The 20815-nt window shown below is 45.0% G+C and overlaps 2 protein-coding genes across 3 annotated transcripts in view; both read right to left on the bottom strand.

Annotated features, from left to right (window-relative positions):
- The window catches only part of LOC129823576 (ZZ-type zinc finger-containing protein 3-like), an 84629-nt gene extending 69680 nt beyond the window's left edge, over positions 1-14949 (bottom strand). For both annotated transcript variants that reach the window (XM_055882415.1, XM_055882416.1), the window contains exon 1: positions 14568-14949. The gene's annotated coding sequence lies outside the window, so the exon portion shown is untranslated. The remainder of the gene's footprint in view (positions 1-14567) is intronic.
- A 533-nt stretch (positions 14950-15482) lies between these two features.
- The window catches only part of LOC129823577 (ubiquitin carboxyl-terminal hydrolase 33-like), a 110015-nt gene continuing 104682 nt past the window's right edge, over positions 15483-20815 (bottom strand). Inside the window, exon 24 of the mRNA XM_055882417.1 lies at positions 15483-20716. Within this exon, the coding sequence (XP_055738392.1) occupies positions 20562-20716 (155 nt within the window). The 3' untranslated portion in view covers positions 15483-20561. The remainder of the gene's footprint in view (positions 20717-20815) is intronic.

The following is a 20815-nucleotide window of genomic DNA, read 5'->3' as shown; positions in this document are numbered from 1 at the left end:
ACCTTGTGAAGATGCTCGAGGAAACAGGTACAAAAGTATCTATATCCACAGTAAAACGAGTCCCTATATTGACATAACCTGAAAGGCCGCTCTGCTCCAAAACGGCCATAAAAAGCCAGACTACGGTTTGCAACTGCACATGGGGACAAAGATCGTACTTTTTGGAGAAATGTCCTCTGGTCTGATGAAACAAAAATAGAACTGTTTGGCCATAATGACCATTGTTTTGTTTGGAGGAAAAAGGGGGTGGCTTGCAAGCCGAAGAACACCATCCAAACCGTGAAGCATGGAGGTGGCAGCATCATGTTGTGGGGGTGCTTTGCTGTAGGAGGGACTGGTGCACTTCACAAAATAGATGGCATCATGAGGACGGAAAATTATGTGGATACATTGAAGCAACATCTCAAGACATCAGTCAGGAAGTTAAAGCTTGGTCGCAAATGGGTCTTCCAAATGAACAATGACCCCAAGCATACTACCAAAGTTATGGCAAAATGGCTTAAGGACAACAAAGTCAAGGTATTGGAGTGGCCATCACAAAGCCCTGACCTCAATCCCATAAAAAATGTGTGGGCAGAACTGAAAAAGCGTGTGCGAGCAAGGAGGCCTACAAACCTGACTCAGTTACACCAGCTCTGTCAGGAGGAATGGGCCAAAATTCACCCAACCTATTGTGGGAAGCTTGTGGAAGGCTACCCGAAACGTTTGACCCAAGTTAAACAATTTAAAGGCAATGCTACCAAATACTAATTGAGTGTACGTAAACTTCTGACCCACTTGGATTGTGATGAAAGAAATAAAAGCTGAAATAAATTATTCTCTCTACTATTATTCTGACATTTCACATTCTTAAAATAAAGTAGCGATCCTAATTGACCTAAGACAGAAACATTTTTCCTAGGATTCAATGTCAGGAAATGTGAAAAATTGAGTTTAAATATATTTGGATAAGGTCTAAGTAAACTTCCGACTTCAACTGTAGACTGACAGAGGGTGAATAAAGGGCAGTATCTCTTTCATCTCGTGTTCAAAGAATCAAATGTCAGCCCAGCTTTGATGCTTCAGCTGTGAGTCTGTCTGGGGAAACAAGTCGCATCCCAAATGGTACCCTATTCCCTATATAGCGCACTACTTTTTAAAGGGCCAAAGGGCTCTCTGGTCTAAAGTAGTGCACTATAATAGGGAATAGGGTGCCATAGGGCTCTTTGGTCTAAAGTAGTGCACTTTATAGGGAATAGGGTGCCATAGGGCTCTTTGGTCTAAAGTAGTGCACTATATAGGGAATAGGGTGCCATTTGGAACACAGACCTCGTCTCTCTCGTGGTCAGGGATTCCCAAAAAACCCCGTTACTAATGTTGCACTTGAAAAACGCTAGTAATCTGACGCCCCGTTTACATCGTGACGCATTTCATTACGCCGTACGTGCCCTTCATGCAATTTTATTCCACTACTGGACGGAGAGCGTAGGATAGGGTTTCACAATGCAAGACGGACAGCCTAGTCTCCCGTTGGAGATAGCATTTATTTTGGGAGATGTCAAAACTTTACCTTTTCATTTCAAGACAGGCGAAACATTGTTTTAAGACGATAATAAATGTTAGAGAAACAAGTAATTAACTTTCTAGCAAGTCAAGCTAGCTTAGAGCAGCTAGCTAAACGCTAGGCTAGGTTGAAGATTATACTGTAGATAGCTAAAAACTAGGTTAGATTGAAGATTATACTGTAGCTAGCTAAAAACTAGGCTAGGTTGAGGATACCACTGTAGCTAGCTAAAAACTAGGCTAGGTTGAAGATTATACTGTAGCTAGCTAAAAACTAGGCTAGGTTGAAGATTATACTGTAGCTAGCTAAAAACTAGGCTAGGTTGAAGATTATACTGTAGCTAGCTAAAAACTAGGCTAGGTTGAAGATTATACTGTAGCTAGCTAAAAACTAGGCTAGGTTGAAGATTATACTGTAGCTAGCTAAACCCTAGGCTAGGTTGAAGATTATACTGTAGCTAGCTAAACCCTAGGCTAGGTTGAAGATTATACTGTAGCTAGCTAAAAACTAGGCTAGGTTGAAGATTATACTGTAGCTAGCTAAAAACTAGGCTAGGTTGAAGATTATACTGTAGCTAGCTAAACCCTAGGCTAGGTTGAAGATTATACTGTAGCTAGCTAAACCCTAGGCTAGGTTGAAGATTATACTTTAGCTAGCTAAACCCTAGGCTAGGTTGAAGATTATACTGTAGCTAGCTAAAAACTAGGCTAGGTTGAAGATTATACTGTAGCTAGCTAAACCCTAGGCTAGGTTGAAGATTATACTGTAGCTAGCTAAAAACTAGGCTAGGTTGAAGATTATACTGTAGATATCTAAAAACTAGGTTAGATTGAATATATCAATGTAGCTTGCTAAAAGCTAGGCTAGGTTGAAGATACCACTGTAGCTAGTGACCTCCACCTAATAATTATCAAACACAAACGTCCTTACCATCACAATAAACTTAAAACGGGAGGCAACAGTCAAAATATGATTTACTTAACAGCCAATGTTTATTATTTAACACTACTATAAAAATATGACTTGCTTATAGAAATGGGTAATTGTTTACAAGTTGCTAGCTTTCCCATAATGCCATCACCAAAAACCACGTATTTTAATCTTCTTCTGTGGTTTGGTGACTTCTTGTTCTTTGACGGACTCTTGCTGGACTTTGTCTCTACTACCCAGGTAGAACACATCCTTTGTCTCCACTACCCAGGTAGAACACATCCTTTGTCTCCACTACCCAGGTAGAACACATCCTTTGTCTCCACTACCCAGGTAGAACACATCCTTTGTCTCCACTACCCAGGTAGAACACATCCTTTGTCTCTACTACCCAGGTAGAACACATCCTGTCTCCACTACCCAGGTAGAACACATCCTGTATCTCCACTACCCAGGTAGAACACACCCTTTGTCTCTACTACCCAGGTAGAACACATCCTGTATCTCCACTACCCAGGTAGAACACATCCTTTGTCTCTACTACCCAGGTAGAACACATCCTGTATCTCCACTACCCAGGTAGAACACATCCTTTATCTCTACTACCCAGGTAGAACACATCCTTTGTCTCTACTACCCAGGTAGAACACATCCTTTGTCTCTACTACCCAGGTAGAACACATCCTGTATCTCCACTACCCAGGTAGAACACATCCTTTGTCTCCACTACCCAGGTAGAACACATCCTTTGTCTCCACTACCCAGGTAGAACACATCCTTTGTCTCCACTACCCAGGTAGAACACATCCTTTGTCTCCACTACCCAGGTAGAACACATCCTTTGTCTCTACTACCCAGGTAGAACACATCCTGTCTCCACTACCCAGGTAGAACACATCCTGTATCTCCACTACCCAGGTAGAACACATCCTTTGTCTCCACTACCCAGGTAGAACACATCCTTTGTCTCCACTACCCAGGTAGAACACATCCTTTGTCTCCACTACCCAGGTAGAACACATCCTTTGTCTCCACTACCCAGGTAGAACACATCCTGTCTCCACTACCCAGGTAGATAACATCCTTTGTCTCCACTACCCAGGTAGAACACATCCTTTGTCTCTACTACCCAGGTAGAACACATCCTGTCTCCACTACCCAGGTAGAACACATCCTGTATCTCCACTACCCAGGTAGAACACACCCTTTGTCTCTACTACCCAGGTAGAACACACCCTTTGTCTCCACTACCCAGGTAGAACACATCCTTTGTCTCCACTACCCAGGTAGAACACATCCTTTGTCTCCACTACCCAGGTAGAACACATCCTTTGTCTCCACTACCCAGGTAGAACACATCCTTTGTCTCTACTACCCAGGTAGAACACATCCTGTATCTCCACTACCCAGGTAGAACACATCCTTTGTCTCCACTACCCAGGTAGAACACATCCTTTGTCTCCACTACCCAGGTAGAACACATCCTTTGTCTCCACTACCCAGGTAGAACACATCCTGTCTCCACTACCCAGGTAGAATGCATCCTTTGTCTCTACTACCCAGGTAGAACACATCCTTTGTCTCCACTACCCAGGTAGAACACATCCTTTGTCTCTACTACCCAGGTAGAACACATCCTGTCTCCACTACCCAGGTAGAACACATCCTGTATCTCCACTACCCAGGTAGATAACATCCTTTGTCTCCACTACCCAGGTAGAACACATCCTTTGTCTCTACTACCCAGGTAGAACACATCCTGTCTCCACTACCCAGGTAGAACACATCCTGTATCTCCACTACCCAGGTAGAACACACCCTTTGTCTCTACTACCCAGGTAGAACACACCCTTTGTCTCCACTACCCAGGTAGAACACATCCTTTGTCTCCACTACCCAGGTAGAACACATCCTTTGTCTCCACTACCCAGGTAGAACACATCCTTTGTCTCTACTACCCAGGTAGAACACATCCTGTATCTCCACTACCCAGGTAGAACACATCCTTTGTCTCCACTACCCAGGTAGAACACATCCTTTGTCTCCACTACCCAGGTAGAACACATCCTTTGTCTCCACTACCCAGGTAGAACACATCCTGTCTCCACTACCCAGGTAGAACGCATCCTTTGTCTCTACTACCCAGGTAGAACACACCCTTTGTCTCCACTACCCAGGTAGAACACACCCTTTGTCTCTACTACCCAGGTAGAACACACCCTTTGTCTCCACTACCCAGGTAGAACACATCCTTTGTCTCCACTACCCAGGTAGAACACATCCTTTGTCTCCACTACCCAGGTAGAACACATCCTTTGTCTCCACTACCCAGGTAGAACACACCCTGTATCTCCACTACCCAGGTAGCCAAGCAGAGGAACAGTGGACATGATGACACACACTATCACTTCATCAGTCAATAACTGCCTATTGATGCCTGTCCTAAAATAGGGTAGAGTACTGTGTGTGTGTGTGTGTTCATTTCCTTCCTGTGGGTATGATGCATTGTCATTCAGACCTAACCTTCCTAAAAACGTGTTTGTGTGAGCTGACTCAAGTGTCTCATACATAATAGTAGTTAGTCTCGGCTATACCCCAATACATCTGGACTGGTGGGAACATAAGCGTCACACTGGCATTCAGTCTGATCTGAGACAGGTTCTGTCCCAAATGGCAACCTATTCCCTATTTAGTGTTCTACTTTTTTTACCAGGGCCCAATGGCACACATGCCTCTCAATTCCTTATGTAAGCCGAGTACACAACCTTTGACGGGGGGCCATTTTAACCATTGCCTTCTGAATGGGATGTAGCGATCCTAATTGACGGGGGGGGGGGGCCATTTTAACCATTGCCTTCTGAATGGGATGTAGCGATCCTAATTGACGGGGGGGGGGCCATTTTAACCATTGCCTTCTGAATGGGATGTAGCGATCCTAATTGACGGGGGGGGGGCCATTTTAACCATTGCCTTCTGAATGGGATGTAGCGATCCTAATTGACGGGGGGGGGGGCCATTTTAACCATTGCCTTCTGAATGGGATGTAGCGATCCTAATTGACGGGGGGGGGGCCATTTTAACCATTGCCTTCTGAATGGGATGTAGCGATCCTAATTGACGGGGGGGGGGGCCATTTTAACCATTGCCTTCTGAATGGGATGTAGCGATCCTAATTGACGGGGGGGGGGCCATTTTAACCATTGCCTTCTGAATGGGATGTAGCGATCCTAATTGACGGGGGGGGGCCATTTTAACCATTGCCTTCTGAATGGGATGTAGCGATCCTAATTGACGGGGGGGGGGCCATTTTAACCATTGCCTTCTGAATGGGATGTAGCGATCCTAATTGACGGGGGGGGGGGCCATTTTAACCATTGCCTTCTGAATGGGATGTAGCGATCCTAATTGACGGGGGGGGGGCCATTTTAACCATTGCCTTCTGAATGGGATGTAGCGATCCTAATTGACGGGGGGGGGGGCCATTTTAACCATTGCCTTCTGAATGGGATGTAGCGATCCTAATTGACGGGGGGGGGGGCCATTTTAACCATTGCCTTCTGAATGGGATGTAGCGATCCTAATTGACGGGGGGGGGGCCATTTTAACCATTGCCTTCTGAATGGGATGTAGCGATCCTAATTGACGGGGGGGGGGGCCATTTTAACCATTGCCTTCTGAATGGGATGTAGCGATCCTAATTGACGGGGGGGGGGCCATTTTAACCATTGCCTTCTGAATGGGATGTAGCGATCCTAATTGACGGGGGGGGGGCCATTTTAACCATTGCCTTCTGAATGGGATGTAGCGATCCTAATTGACGGGGGGGGGGGCCATTTTAACCATTGCCTTCTGAATGGGATGTAGCGATCCTAATTGACGGGGGGGGGGCCATTTTAACCATTGCCTTCTGAATGGGAAGCGGCCGTCCCATGGTAGAACACAGAACTCGACATCAATTACAACCGGGAACAAAATTTTTACCTTTTATTTAACTAGGCAAGTCAGTTAAGAACAAATTGTTATTTACAATGGACGGCCTACCCCCGGCCAAACCCGGACGACGCCGGGCCAATTGTGCGCCACCGTATGGGAAAAGTACCCTTGCTGCATAAACTCTCACCTCAAAACCTTCTCGGTCTCTTTATCAATCACTACGACTCACTTAAAAGCCCTTGACCACGAAAACAATAGCCTTTAAAGAATTGGGCTTGTAAACTCCGTTTCCTACAAGGCATTTAGAACAGGCCAATAGTTTAAATCAGTGCTTCTTTAAATGATGGGTCTGGACCCAAAGTGGGCCCCTGGGTATGGGTCTGGCCCCAAAGTGGGCCCCTGGTGATGGGTCTGGACCCAAAGTGGGCCCCTGGGTATGGGTCTGGACCCAAAGTGGGCCCCTGGGTATGGGTCTGGACCCAAAGTGGGCCCCTGGTGATGGGTCTGGACCCAAAGTGGGCCCCTGGGTATGGGTCTGGACCCAAAGTGGGCCCCTGGTGATGGGTCTGGACCCAAAGTGGGCCCCTGGTGATGGGTCTGGACCCTAAGTGGGCCCCTGGTGATGGGTCTGGACCCAAAGTGGGCCCCTGGGTATGTGAGAGTTGCCAGTTAAGGTTGTTGAGTTGGGTCACAGGAGGATGGTTAATATCTCATTTGGGTGTCAAACAGATACTTTATTAATAATTATTACGTACATTTTTTTTTTTTTACCTTTATTAAAGTAGGCAAGTCAGTTAAGAACAAATTCTTATTTACAATAAAGGCCTACCCCGGCCAAACCCGGACGACGCTGGGCCAATTGTGCGCCGCCCTATGGTACTCCCAATGACATCCGGATGTGATGCAGCCTGGATTCGAACCAGGGACTGTAGTGACTCCTTTTGCACTGAGATGCAGTGCCTTAGACCGCTGCGCCACTCGTGACCTATTAAACCAAAGTGTATCAAGTTTATTATAAAAGTATATTACATTATAAAACACAATGATCGTGCACAGCTGTTTAGTCTGTCAATAACACAAATATGAATCTGTGCTACTGGGCACCGATGTTAAATTTAATATTATATGCACAGTCACTTTAACTATACATTCATGTACATACTACCTCAATTGGCCCGACCAACCAGTGCTCCCGCACATTGGCTAACCGGGATATCTGTATTGTGTCCCACCCACCACCCGCCAACCCCTCTTTTACGTTACTGCTACTCTCTGTTCATCAAAATATGAATAGTCACTTTAACCCTATCTACATGTACATACTACCTCAATCAGCCTGACTAACCGGTGTCTCTGTCAGTAGCCTCTACTTTTATAGCCCCGCTACTGTATATAGCCTCGCTACTGTATATAGCCTCTCTACTGTATATAGCCTCTCTACTGTATATAGCCTCTCTACTGTATATAGCTTCTCCTGTATATAGCCTCTCTACTGTAATAAGCCTCTCTACTGTATATAGTCTCTCTACTGTATATAGCCTCTCTACTGTATATAGCCTCTCTACTGTATATAGCCTCACTACTGTAATAAGCCTCACTACTGTATATAGCCTCTCTACTGTATGTAGCCTCTCTACTGTATGTAGCCTCTCTACTGTATGTAGCCTCTCTACTGTATATAGCCTGTCTACTGTATATAGCCTCTACTGTATATCGCCTCTCTACTGTATATCGCCTCTCTACTGTATATAGCCTCTCTACTGTATATAGCCTCTCTACTGTATATCGCCTCTCTACTGTATATCGCCTCTACTGTATATCGCCTCTCTACTGTATATCGCCTCTCTACTGTATATCGCCTCTCTACTGTATATAGCCTCTCTACTGTATATAGCCTCTAATGTATATAGCCTCTCTACTGTATATAGCCTCTACTGTATATAGCTACTGTATATAGCCTCTCTACTGTATATAGCCTCTCTACTGTATATAGCCTCTCTACTGTAATAAGCCGCTCTACTGTATATAGCCTCTCTACTGTAATAAGCCTCTCTACTGTATATAGCCCCTCTACTGTATATAGCCCCTCTACTGTATATAGCCCCTCTACTGTATATAGCCTCTCTACTGTATATAGCCTCTCTACTGTAATAAGCCTCACTACTTTATATAGCCTCTCTATTGTATATAGCCTCTCTACTGTATATCGCCTCACTACTGTATATCGCCTCTCTACTGTATATCGCCTCTCTACTGTATATAGCCTCTCTACTGTATATAGCCTCTCTACTGTATATAGCCTCTCTACTGTATATCGCCTCTCTACTGTATATCACCTCTACTGTATATAGCCTCGCTACTGTATATAGCCTTGTATTCAGCATTTCACTGTAAGGTCTACTACACCTGTTGTATTCAGCATTTCACTGTAATGTCTACTACACCTGTTGTATTCAGCATTTCACTGTGAGGTCTACTACACCTGTTGTATTCAGCATTTCACTGTGAGGTCTACTACACCTGTTGTATTCAGCATTTCACTGTAAGGTCTACTACACCTGTTGTATTCAGCATTTCACTGTGAGGTCTACTACACCTGTTGTATTCAGCATTTCACTGTGAGGTCTACTACACCTGTTGTATTCAGCATTTCACTGTGAGGTCTACTACACCTGTTGTATTCAGCATTTCACTGTAAGGTCTACTACACCTGTTGTATTCAGCATTTCACTGTGAGGTCTACTACACCTGTTGTATTCAGCATTTCACTGTGAGGTCTACTACACCTGTTGTATTCAGCATTTCACTGTGAGGTCTACTACACCTGTTGTATTCAGCATTTCACTGTGAGGTCTACTACACCTGTTGTATTCAGCATTTCATTGTGAGGTCTACTACACCTGTTATATTCAGCATTTCACTGTAAGGTCTACTACACCTGTTGTATTCAGCATTTCACTGTGAGGTCTACTACACCTGTTGTATTCAGCATTTCACTGTGAGGTCTACTACACCTGTTGTATTCAGCATTTCACTGTAAGGTCTACTACACCTGTTGTATTCAGCATTTCACTGTGAGGTCTACTATACCTGTTGTATTCAGCATTTCACTGTAAGGTCTACTACACCTGTTGTATTCAGCATTTCACTGTGAGGTCTACTACACCTGTTGTATTCAGCATTTCATTGTGAGGTCTACTACACCTGTTGTATTCAGCATTTCACTGTAAGGTCTACACCTGTTGTATTCAGCATTTCACTGTGAGGTCTACTACACCTGTTGTATTAAGCATTTCACTGTGAGGTCTACTACACCTGTTGTATTCAGCATTTCACTGTAAGGTCTACTACACCTGTTGTATTCAGCATTTCACTGTGAGGTCTACTATACCTGTTGTATTCAGCATTTCACTGTAAGGTCTACTACACCTGTTGTATTCAGCATTTCACTGTGAGGTCTATTACACCTGTTGTATTCAGCATTTCACTGTAAGGTCTACTACACCTGTTGTATTCAGCATTTCACTGTGAGGTCTACTACACCTGTTGTATTCAGCATTTCACTGTAAGGTCTACTACACCTGTTGTATTCAGCATTTACACCACCACCCCATAGAGCTCTCTACACCACCACCCCCCATAGAGCTCTCTACACCACCACCATCCCCCATAGAGCTCTCTACACCACCACCACCCCATAGAGCTCTCTACACCACCACCATCCCCCATAGAGCTCTCTACACCACCACCCCATAGAGCTCTCTACACCACCACCATCCCCCATAGAGCTCTCTACACCACCACCCCCCATAGAGCTCTCTACACCACCACCATCCCCCATAGAGCTCTCTACACCACCACCCCATAGAGCTCTCTACACCACCACCATCCCCCATAGAGCTCTCTACACCACCACCATCCCCCATAGAGCTCTCTACACCACCACCACCCCATAGAGCTCTCTACACCACCACCACCCCATAGAGCTCTCTACACCACCACCACCCCAAAGAGCTCTCTACACCACCACCAACCCATAGAGCTCTCTACACCACCACCCCCCCATAGAGCTCTCTACACCACCACCCCCCCATAGAGCTCTCTACACCACCACCACCCATAGAGCTCTCTACACCACCACCCCATAGAGCTCTCTACACACCACCACCACCACCCCATAGAGCTCTCTACACCACCACCACCCCATAGAGCTCTCTACACACCACCACCCCATAGAGCTCTCTACACCACCACCACCCCATAGAGCTCTCTACACCACCACCACCCCATAGAGCTCTCTACACCACCACCCCCCCATAGAGCTCTCTACACCACCACCCCCCCATAGAGCTCTCTACACCACCACCACCCATAGAGCTCTCTACACCACCACCCCATAGAGCTCTCTACACACCACCACCACCACCCCATAGAGCTCTCTACACCACCACCACCCCATAGAGCTCTCTACACCACCACCACCCCTCATAGAGCTCTCTACACACCACCCCCCATAGAGCTCTCTACACCACCACCCCCCCATAGAGCTCTCTACACCACCACCACCACCCCATAGAGCTCTCTACACCACCACCCCATAGAGCTCTCTACACCACCACCACCACCACCCCATAGAGCTCTCTACACCACCACCACCACCCCATAGAGCTCTCTACACCACCACCACCCCATAGAGCTCTCTACACCACCACCCCCCCATAGAGCTCTCTACACCACCACCACCACCCCATAGAGCTCTCTACACCACCACCACCACCCCATAGAGCTCTCTACACCACCACCACCACCCCATAGAGCTCTCTACACCACCACCACCACCACCCCATAGAGCTCTCTACACCACCACCCCCCCATAGAGCTCTCTACACCACCACCCCCCATAGAGCTCTCTATACCACCACCACCCCATAGAGCTCTCTACACCACCACCACCACCACCCCATAGAGCTCTCTACACCACCACCACCACCACCCCATAGAGCTCTCTACACCACCACCCCATAGAGCTCTCTACACCACCACCACCACCCCATAGAGCTCTCTACACCACCACCACCACCCCATAGAGCTCTCTACACCACCACCCCATAGAGCTCTCTACACACCATCACCACCCCATAGAGCTCTCTACACCACCACCACCACCACCCCATAGAGCTCTCTACACCACCACCCCCCCATAGAGCTCTCTACACCACCACCACCACCCCATAGAGCTCTCTACACCACTACCACCACCCCATAGAGCTCTCTACACCACCACCACCCCATAGAGCTCTCTACACCACCACCACCCCATAGAGCTCTCTACACCACCATCACCACCCCATAGAGCTCTCTACACCACTACCACCACCCCATAGAGCTCTCTACACCACCACCACCCCAAAGAGCTCTCTACACCACCACCAACCCATAGAGCTCTCTACACCACCACCCCCCCATAGAGCTCTCTACACCACCACCACCACCCCATAGAGCTCTCTACACCACCACCCCCCCATAGAGCTCTCTACACCACCACCACCACCCCATAGAGCTCTCTACACCACCACCACCCCATAGAGCTCTCTACACCACCACCACCACCCCATAGAGCTCTCTACACCACCACCCCATAAAGTATTACTCATCTCATATGTATATACTGTATTCTATACTATTCTACTGTATCTTACTGTATGTATTACTCATCTCATATGTATATACTGTATTCTATACTATTCTACTGTATCTGTCTATGTATTACTCATCTCATATGGATATACTATATTCTATACTATTATACTGTATCTTACTGTATGTATTACTCATCTCATATGTATATACTGTATTCTATACTATTCTACTGTATCTGTCTATGTATTACTCATCTCATATGTATATACTGTATTCTATACTATTCTACTGTATCTGTCTATGTATTACTCATCTCATATGGATATACTATATTCTATACTATTATACTGTATCTTAGTGTTGTATTACTCATCTCATATGTATTTACTATGCCGCTCTGACATTGCTCGTCCATATATTCTTAATTCCATTCCTTTACTTTAGAGTTGTGTGTATTTGGTATATGTTGTGAAAATGTTAGATATTACTTGTTAGATTTTACAGCACTGTTGGCACTAGAAACACAAGCATTTCGCTACACTCGCAATAACATCTGCTAAACACGTGTATGTGACAAATAACATTTTATTTGACACACCCACCCACCCCACAGAGCCATCGACACACACCACCCCATAGAGGAGGGGTGTTGTCAGACAGACAGAAGGGGGGTGTTGTCAGACAGACAGACAGAAGGGGGGTGTTGTCAGACAGACAGGCAGAAGGGGGGTGTTGTCAGACAGACAGGCAGAAGGGGGGTGTTGTCAGACAGACAGACAGACAGACAGACAGACAGACAGACAGACAGAAGGGGGGTGTTGTCAGACAGACAGACAGACAGACATTTGCTCATGCAGGCAGAGGGTCTTTGAGGCATTATGCAGGGAAGGGATGGGCAACAGGTAGGCCAGTGGATCAATTTCCCATGATGTTAATGTGCTTACGTCACAAATGGCAACCCTATTCACTATATAGTGCACTACTTCTGACCAGAGCCCTAAGCACTAAATAGGGCTCTGATCAGAAGTAGTGCACTATGTAGCATGGAATTGGATTCCATTTCAGGCACAGCGTGTTTGGTAAATTCAGCTGGCCTAGCCAACTATCTGTGGCAAGTGTCTGGCAACATGTAAACATTAGACGCGGCAGCACTAGACATCATTTCAACGACTCCCAAGTGTAAGTTTTATACGTCAAGCGTAAATTACTTCCTGCCCAGGGTGCGTTGCATGACATCAACTTTCAATTGAGACGTGCTTACAATAGCTTTTCTAATTCTACCCGTCATGACAGTTATCCAAGTCGTTTGAAAGCTAGGTTTTAAAACCGTGTACAGAAATTTTCAACAACAAAACGAATTAAACCGCGTGTGAAAGGAAAGCTGATAGTTAGCTGACTGGTATAGGTAACGGTGGAGTAGCTAGTAGCACGTAGATTTGTGATCCAACTTCACTAATTCAATAGAGTAAACAGTGGAGTATTTGGTTAGTTTTTGTTCTCACCCCTCATCTTTACTTCTTCACCATATCTCTCCATTCAGCGGACCTGACTGACTACACCAAATCCCCGGCATGGCACTAACGCCGAGAGGCAGGGAGCACAGACAAGACCAAAGTTGGATAACACATAAGTAGTTCGTTGGCTAGCACCAAATACGGTAGCTACTATTGTACCAGAGAACTCGGCTAACTACTCCGTGGTATTGTGTTAATCTTATACCAATGCAAACTAGCTGACTAACATGAGCTGGAGTGTGTCGCCGCTATCGAACCGTTATCCCACATGCTAACCAACCCAGAAAAAGGCTGCAGAAAGCAGACAAAATGTGCCAACTTGGTCGCACCCTGATGCATTTTGCACCATAAACTGATTGCTACTGCCAACAAATGTCTGCCCTTCTCATCCGTTTTGTCACAAAGTTAGCAAGTGGCCGGATAACAAAAAACGTTAGCTAACAAGTTAGCTTTGTTTTTATTACATGAAATAAAAGTAGTAACGTTAGCTAGCTAGCTTAGCGGTTAGTTACATTACCATTGGCGCACAGGATAGTTACCGAATTTAGTAGTTATATATCACTCTTACTCGTCTTAATGTAATGGTTCGCTAAGGAGTAATGGTTTATATGCAAATTAAAGTATTTGACAAGCTATCGAATACTAAAGCAAGTTAGTTGATAATCGCATAGCTTTAACATTGGTAGCTAACGTTAGTTGATGGACATTAGCGGTTGCCTAGCTAATATGAGCTAGTAGGGACAGCTAAGCTAGGCCAAAGATGTAATAACGGAATAGTTCCTTCTGTGGCTAGGCTGCTGCTTGCTAACTGCGGCTCCTAGCCGATTGTTCTGACCAAACAACTTTCCTAAAGCATTAGCATGCATAACGGCCTCACTGTTGGTCGACTTCACTCAAATGTTCAGTTGATAACAAGTCTATGCTTCACTTCTGATCACACTTGATTGCGACCGACTAATCGTTTATTGAAAAATGGTTTATGAAGCTAGCTAGAGAATTACACTCACCTCACTTCCGCAAATCGTGTGCTGCACACTCGGCAGCAGACATATTTTCTATCCAGTCAACGGGTCCGTGTGTGTGTGTTCTGCCTAGTTCCACAACTTGTCAAAATGAAATACTACATTTTTCCTGTTGCAAGGAGAACAGTAAAGACATCTTTGGCCCCTGGACTAGGCTGTGTGTAGCTCGGGCTACCAATGCCATGTCTCACTTGAAAGTCGAACAATATCTATAATGTTATTAGTCAGAATCCAGAAATAAACGGTAGCTTATAATGAAATTAGTATTTCAGAGATTTTCCGATTAGTTGGTAAAACAAAACAAAAAGTTGTGATCAACAAGAGTTTTGGTCCACAATTCAATTAAACATAAGTTTCCATACAAAATGTTCAACTTTGATCTAATAAAACCATAACATGCACTGCAATAACTATTATTAAAATGAAGTTGCTGGGTAAACAAACAGGTGAAGAGAAATCATGTTTGGGTTACACTGTTCTTTCATCATCAGGGTTCAACAGAATCATAGAACCAGTCATATCAGCCATTCCGAATCAGAACAGATGTGTTTAATGGAACCAGAATCATGTCAGCCATTCCGAATCATAACAGATGTGTTTAATGAATCATATCATCCATTCTGAATCAGAACAGATGTGTTTAATGAATCATATTAGCCATTCTGAATCATAACAGATGTGTTTAATGAATCATATTAGCCATTCTGAATCAGAACAGATGTGTTTAATGAATCATATCAGCCATTCCAAATCAGAATAGATGTGTTTAATGAATCATATCAGATGTGTTTAATGAATCATATCATCCATTCTGAATCAGAACAGATGTGTTTAATGAATCATATCAGCCATTCCGAATCAGAACAGATGTGTTTAATGAATCATATCAGCCATTCCGAATCAGAACAGATGTGTTTAATGAATCATATCAGCCATTCCAAATCAGGATGCAGTATTCCATATACCTACAGCATTTCTTAACAATGCTTCTTCAGTGACCACATAGCATAAGCAACACCATGCTCTTATACACAAGTCAATGCTTCTTCAGTGACAAAACTGATGAATATTATGATTTGATAGCTTGTCGTGTAATTCTGTACATTTCAAAGACAAAGACAGCCACAGAAGTTTGTGATTCATTGTGTACATATTATGCAGTGAGTGGGCAGCTTACATGTAATTTAATGTGACATGTGGCCATCAAGTTTTTCAAATCATTCGTACTTCAGGGTTGGGGTCAATTCCCATTTTATTTCCACCTTTTTTTCCCTCACAGACAAATCATTGAGGAAAATTTTATTTAGAATTTCAGTTCACCTCCTGAATTGAAATGTGGATTGACCCCAACCCTGGTTGAGTGAGTGGGGTTCCCTCTAAAGCATGCCTGCCAGCCACATATTTTATACAAAAAAAAGTCTATTAACATATACGTGCCTCCCAAATGGAACACTATGCCCCATAGGGCCCTGGTCTGAAGCAGTGCACTATATAGGGAATAGGGTGCCATAGGGCTCTCTGGTCTAAAGTAGTGCACTATATAGGGAATAGGGTGCCATAGGGCCCTGGTCTGAAGCAGTGCACTATATAGGGAATAGGGTGCCATTTGGGATACACGGTAAATCCACCCCCTGGTCTGGTCAATGGGAGGTAAATAACAAGGAAGTTCTGGGACTGTAGTACACCAGGGGTGTATTCATTAGGTCACACACACACCAGGTTTTACAACAGAAACAAAGAGTTTATATTGGACACATTCAGATAGGTGGGGTCCCTCCCCGTTTCATTCCTTTTGGATCCTAGTGAATACACCCCTGGACTCACGAGTACATTCTAATACACATCAGACATTGTGTGAGCGTGCCACTTATCTTAACCAGACTATAGTAAAAAAACATACAAATCCTTTCTGAGATTACTTAGTTTACACAGGCAGCCCAATTCTGATCTTGTGGCCAATTATTGGCAAAATACCTGATCTGATTGGTCAAAAGACCAATTAGTGTAAAAAGATCAGAATTAGGCTGCCTGTGTAAACACATATCCTTAGCAGTGTTTCCCCTATATTCATTTACTTGCCGCCACTAAAAAAAAATAAAAAAAAACCTGGAGAATCAAAAATTCCCCAAATGTCTTGGTATGGAGCCCCCATTGATTTTGTTATGTTTGATCAGATAGCACAAGAACACGCCATGGCAAAAATCTGTAGCATTGTAGGAAATTAGCTTTTAAAAACAGCTATATTTTGTCTGCAAATAAGAGGGTCTCTAAAATATGTGGACGGATTTCTCTTCTTCACTTTTATGGAAAATGTAAGAGCGGGAACTTTTTATAACCATTCACTTCTTCGACAATATGTTATTTTCTTAGAACAGGTATTAAAAAAAAGAGAACAATTTCGATATCTACAGTAAGACGCATTGTGATTCTTCTGTTGTCGTTTGCGACACACAAGACACAAGAGTGACATCATATAGAACCCCCTCCTGGGGAACTCAGTCGGGGTCTCAACTTACTGTTGCTAGGTAGAATAGTGGAATACACCAAGGTGTCATTTCAACATGTTGGTTATGCATCAGCAGTTTCTTCCCTTGTCATGTCCGTTCCGTCAATGACAGTCACTCAATTAGCCCATATCAGCTAAAAAAAATGTTTCGACGTGGTAAGTTAGTCTCGCCAGCTATCTAAACGTGTAGTAATCATGGTTGAATTACTGACCAAGGGGGGCCCTCCGTTGATTTGGTTCATTACTCTCTCAGATATCATATTAAAAACGGCAAACATTTATCTCCACCCTATGGCAAAATGTGTAGAATTGCAGGAAATTAGCTGTAAAACTGAAACATGTTCTCTCTACCACGTTGCATTTTTTTTTATTAGAATTGCATGAAATTTGTTATAAAATTGAAAAATGTTCTCACCGCCGCATGGCAAAATGTGTAGAATTACAGAAAATAAACTAAAACATACATTCTTTCTCTCCAGTGTCAAGAAGGGTGCCGCTAAAATGTTTTGCTCGCAAGGGGTCGGGGGTCATCAAAATTTCCCTTCGGGCCCCCAAAAGGATATGGCCGGCTCTGATTGCATGTGTGGGTACGCAGAACCACGAACAGCCAATCATAATGAGTGACGATTTCTTTGTGGCCCCCACCCCCATTAAAGTTTCCCATCCCCCTGATATAGAGTGACATTGTCTCCATTTTGGTGAAGAGAGAGATTTTACCGGCAAAAAACAAAATTAATAAATGCTTGGTTCTGGAAATTACCAGACACAGTTCCCATGTATTATTCTACAGTGCTATTAGAAATTATATATTTATACATTTATGTAGAAACATGTCATCATGTTATTTTCAAACATGTTTATTCTTCTGCCCAGTGGTCAAGGAAGGGAAATCCTTTGCTCGAATGATTTTTAAATAAAAAGTAAAGTGCAAAATAAAACATTTTGTTGTTTTACTCAGGGCTGGTTTTGGGGGTTTCCTGTTAGAAGGTAGGTAGGTAGTTCCTGTTAGGGGGTAGGTAGGTAGTTCCTGTTAGGGGGTTGGTAGGTAGGTAATTCCTGTTAGGGGGTTGGTAGTTCCTGTTAGGGGGTTGGTAGGTGGGGGTAGGTAGGTAGTTTCCTGTAGGGGGTAGGTAGGTAGTTTCCTGTTAGGGGGTAGGTAGGTAGTTCCTGTTAGGGGGTTGGTAGGTAGGTAGTTCCTGTTAGGGGGTTGGTAGTTCCTGTTAGGGGGTAGGTAGGTAGTTTCCTGTTAGGGGGTAGGTAGGTAGTTTCCTGTAGGGGGTAGGTAGGTAGTTTCCTGTTAGGGGGTAGGTAGGTAGTTTCCTGTTAGGGGGTAGGTAGGTAGTTCCTGTTAGGGGGTTGGTAGGTAGGTAGTTTCCTGTTAGCTGGTAGGTAGGTAGGTAGGTAGGTAGTTTCCTGTTAGGGGGTAGATAGGTAGGTCGTTTCCTGTTAGGGGGTAGATAGGTAGGTCGTTTTCTGTTAGGGGGTAGATAGGTAGGTCGTTTTCTGTTAGGGGGTAGATAGGTAGGTCGTTTTCTGTTAGGGGGTAGGTAGGTAGGTCGTTTTCTGTTAGGGGGTAGGTAGGTAGGTCGTTTTCTGTTAGGGGGTAGGTAGGTAGGTCGTTTTCTGTTAGGGGGTAGGTAGGTAGTTTCCTGTTAGGGGGTAGGTAGGTAGTTTCCTGTTAGGGGTTAGGTAGGTAGGTAGTTCCTGTTAGGGGGTAGGTAGTTTCCTGTTAGGGGGTAGGTAGGTAGTTTCCTGTTAGGGGGTTGGTAGGTAGGTAGTTCCTGTTAGGGGGTAGGTAGTTTCCTGTTAAGGGGTAGGTAGTTTCTGTTAGGGGGTTGGTAGGTGGGTGGGTAGGTAGGTAGGTAGTTTCTGTTAGGGGGTTGGTAGTTTCTGTTAGGGGGTTGGTAGGTGGGTGGGTAGGTAGGTAGTTTCCTGTTAAGGGGGTTGGTAGGTAGGTAGTTTCCTGTTAGGGGGTAGGTAGTTTCCTGTTAAGGGGTAGGTAGTTTCTGTTAGGGGGTTGGTAGGTGGGTGGGTAGGTAGGTAGTTTCCTGTTAAGGGGGTTGGTAGGTAGGTAGTTTCCTGTTAGGGGGTAGGTAGTTTCCTGTTAAGGGGTAGGTAGTTTCTGTTAGGGGGTTGGTAGGTGGGTGGGTAGGTAGGTAGGTAGTTTCTGTTAGGGGGTTGGTAGGTGGGTAGGTAGGTAGTTCCTGTTAGGGGGTAGGTAGTTTCCTGTTAAGGGGTAGGTAGTTTCTGTTAGGGGGTTGGTAGGTGGGTGGGTAGGTAGGTAGTTTCCTGTTAAGGGGGTTGGTAGGTAGGTAGTTTCCTGTTAGGGGGTAGGTAGTTTCCTGTTAAGGGGTAGGTAGTTTCTGTTAGGGGGTTGGTAGTTTCCTGTTAAGGGGGTTGGTAGGTAGGTAGTTTCCTGTTAGGGGGTAGGTAGGTAGGTAGTTTCCTGTTAGGGGGTTGGTAGGTAGTTTCCTGTTGGTGGGTAGGTAGTTTCCTGTTGGTGGGTAGGTACCGTTGGTAGGTAGTTTCCTGTTGGTGGGTAGGTAGGTAGTTTCCTGTTGGTGGGTAGGTACCGTTGGTAGGTAGTTTCCTGTTAGGGGGTAGGTACCGTTGGTAGGTAGTTTCCTGTTAGGGGGGTTGGTAGGTAGTTTCCTGTTAGGGGGGTTGGTAGGTAGTTTCCTGTTAGGGGGGTTGGTAGGTAGTTTCCTGTTAGGGGGGTTGGTAGGTAGTTTCCTGTTAGGGGGGTTGGTAGGTAGTTTCCTGTTAGGGGGTAGGTAGATAGTTTCCTGTTGGTGTGTAGGTAGGTAGTTTCCTGTTAGGGGGGTTGGTAGGTAGTTTCCTGTTAGGGGGGTTGGTAGGTAGTTTCCTGTTGGTGTGTAGGTAGGTAGTTTCCTGTTGGTGTGTAGGTAGGTAGTTTCCTGTTAGGGGGTTGGTACAGTAGGTAGGTAGTTTCCTGTTAGGGGGTTGGTACAGTAGGTAGGTAGTTTCCTGTTAGGGGGTAGGTAGGTAGTTTCCTGTTAGGGGGTTGGTACCGTAGGTAGGTAGTTTCCTGTTAGGGGGTAGGTAGGTAGTTTCCTGTTAGGGGGTAGGTAGGTAGTTTCCTGTTAGGGGGTTGGTACCGTAGGTAGGTAGTTTCCTGTTGGTGTGTAGGTAGGTAGTTTCCTGTTAGGGGGTTGGTACCGTAGGTAGGTAGTTTCCTGTTAGGGGGGTTGGTAGGTAGTTTCCTGTTAGGGGGTAGGTAGGTAGTTTCCTGTTAGGGGGTTGGTACCGTAGGTAGGTAGTTTCCTGTTAGGGGGTAGGTAGGTAGTTTCCTGTTAGGGGGTAGGTAGGTAGTTTCCTGTTAGGGGGTAGGTAGGTAGTTTCCTGTTAGGGGGTAGGTACCGTAGGTAGGTAGTTTCCTGTTAGGGGGTAGGTAGGTAGTTTCCTGTTAGGGGGTTGGTATGTAGGTAGATTTAAACGTAGCACGTCTCCACCTATATCTTCTCCTTAGACTGCGAGGAGGCCTCTAGTTCGGGGTGAGATGCGTTGGTGTGAGAGACGTTGGGCCGGACTGTTACGAGTGGACCTCCTCCGTGGATGGAGTGGAGGAAGTTCCACGTCTCCTCAGAGATCTGTCCCGAGTCAGCTCCTTGAGGGGAATAAGTAGCACACAGATTTAATGAGACTGAAATAACGCAAACATTTTAGTAGCTTTTTCAGAAGAATCTATCTTGATCAAGTGTGTGTC

This window comes from Salvelinus fontinalis, chromosome 26, assembly GCF_029448725.1.
Source record: "Salvelinus fontinalis isolate EN_2023a chromosome 26, ASM2944872v1, whole genome shotgun sequence".
NCBI lineage: Eukaryota > Metazoa > Chordata > Actinopteri > Salmoniformes > Salmonidae > Salvelinus > Salvelinus fontinalis.
Note: the sequence above shows the minus strand (reverse complement) of the source record. Positions and strands in the feature narration are given on the sequence as shown.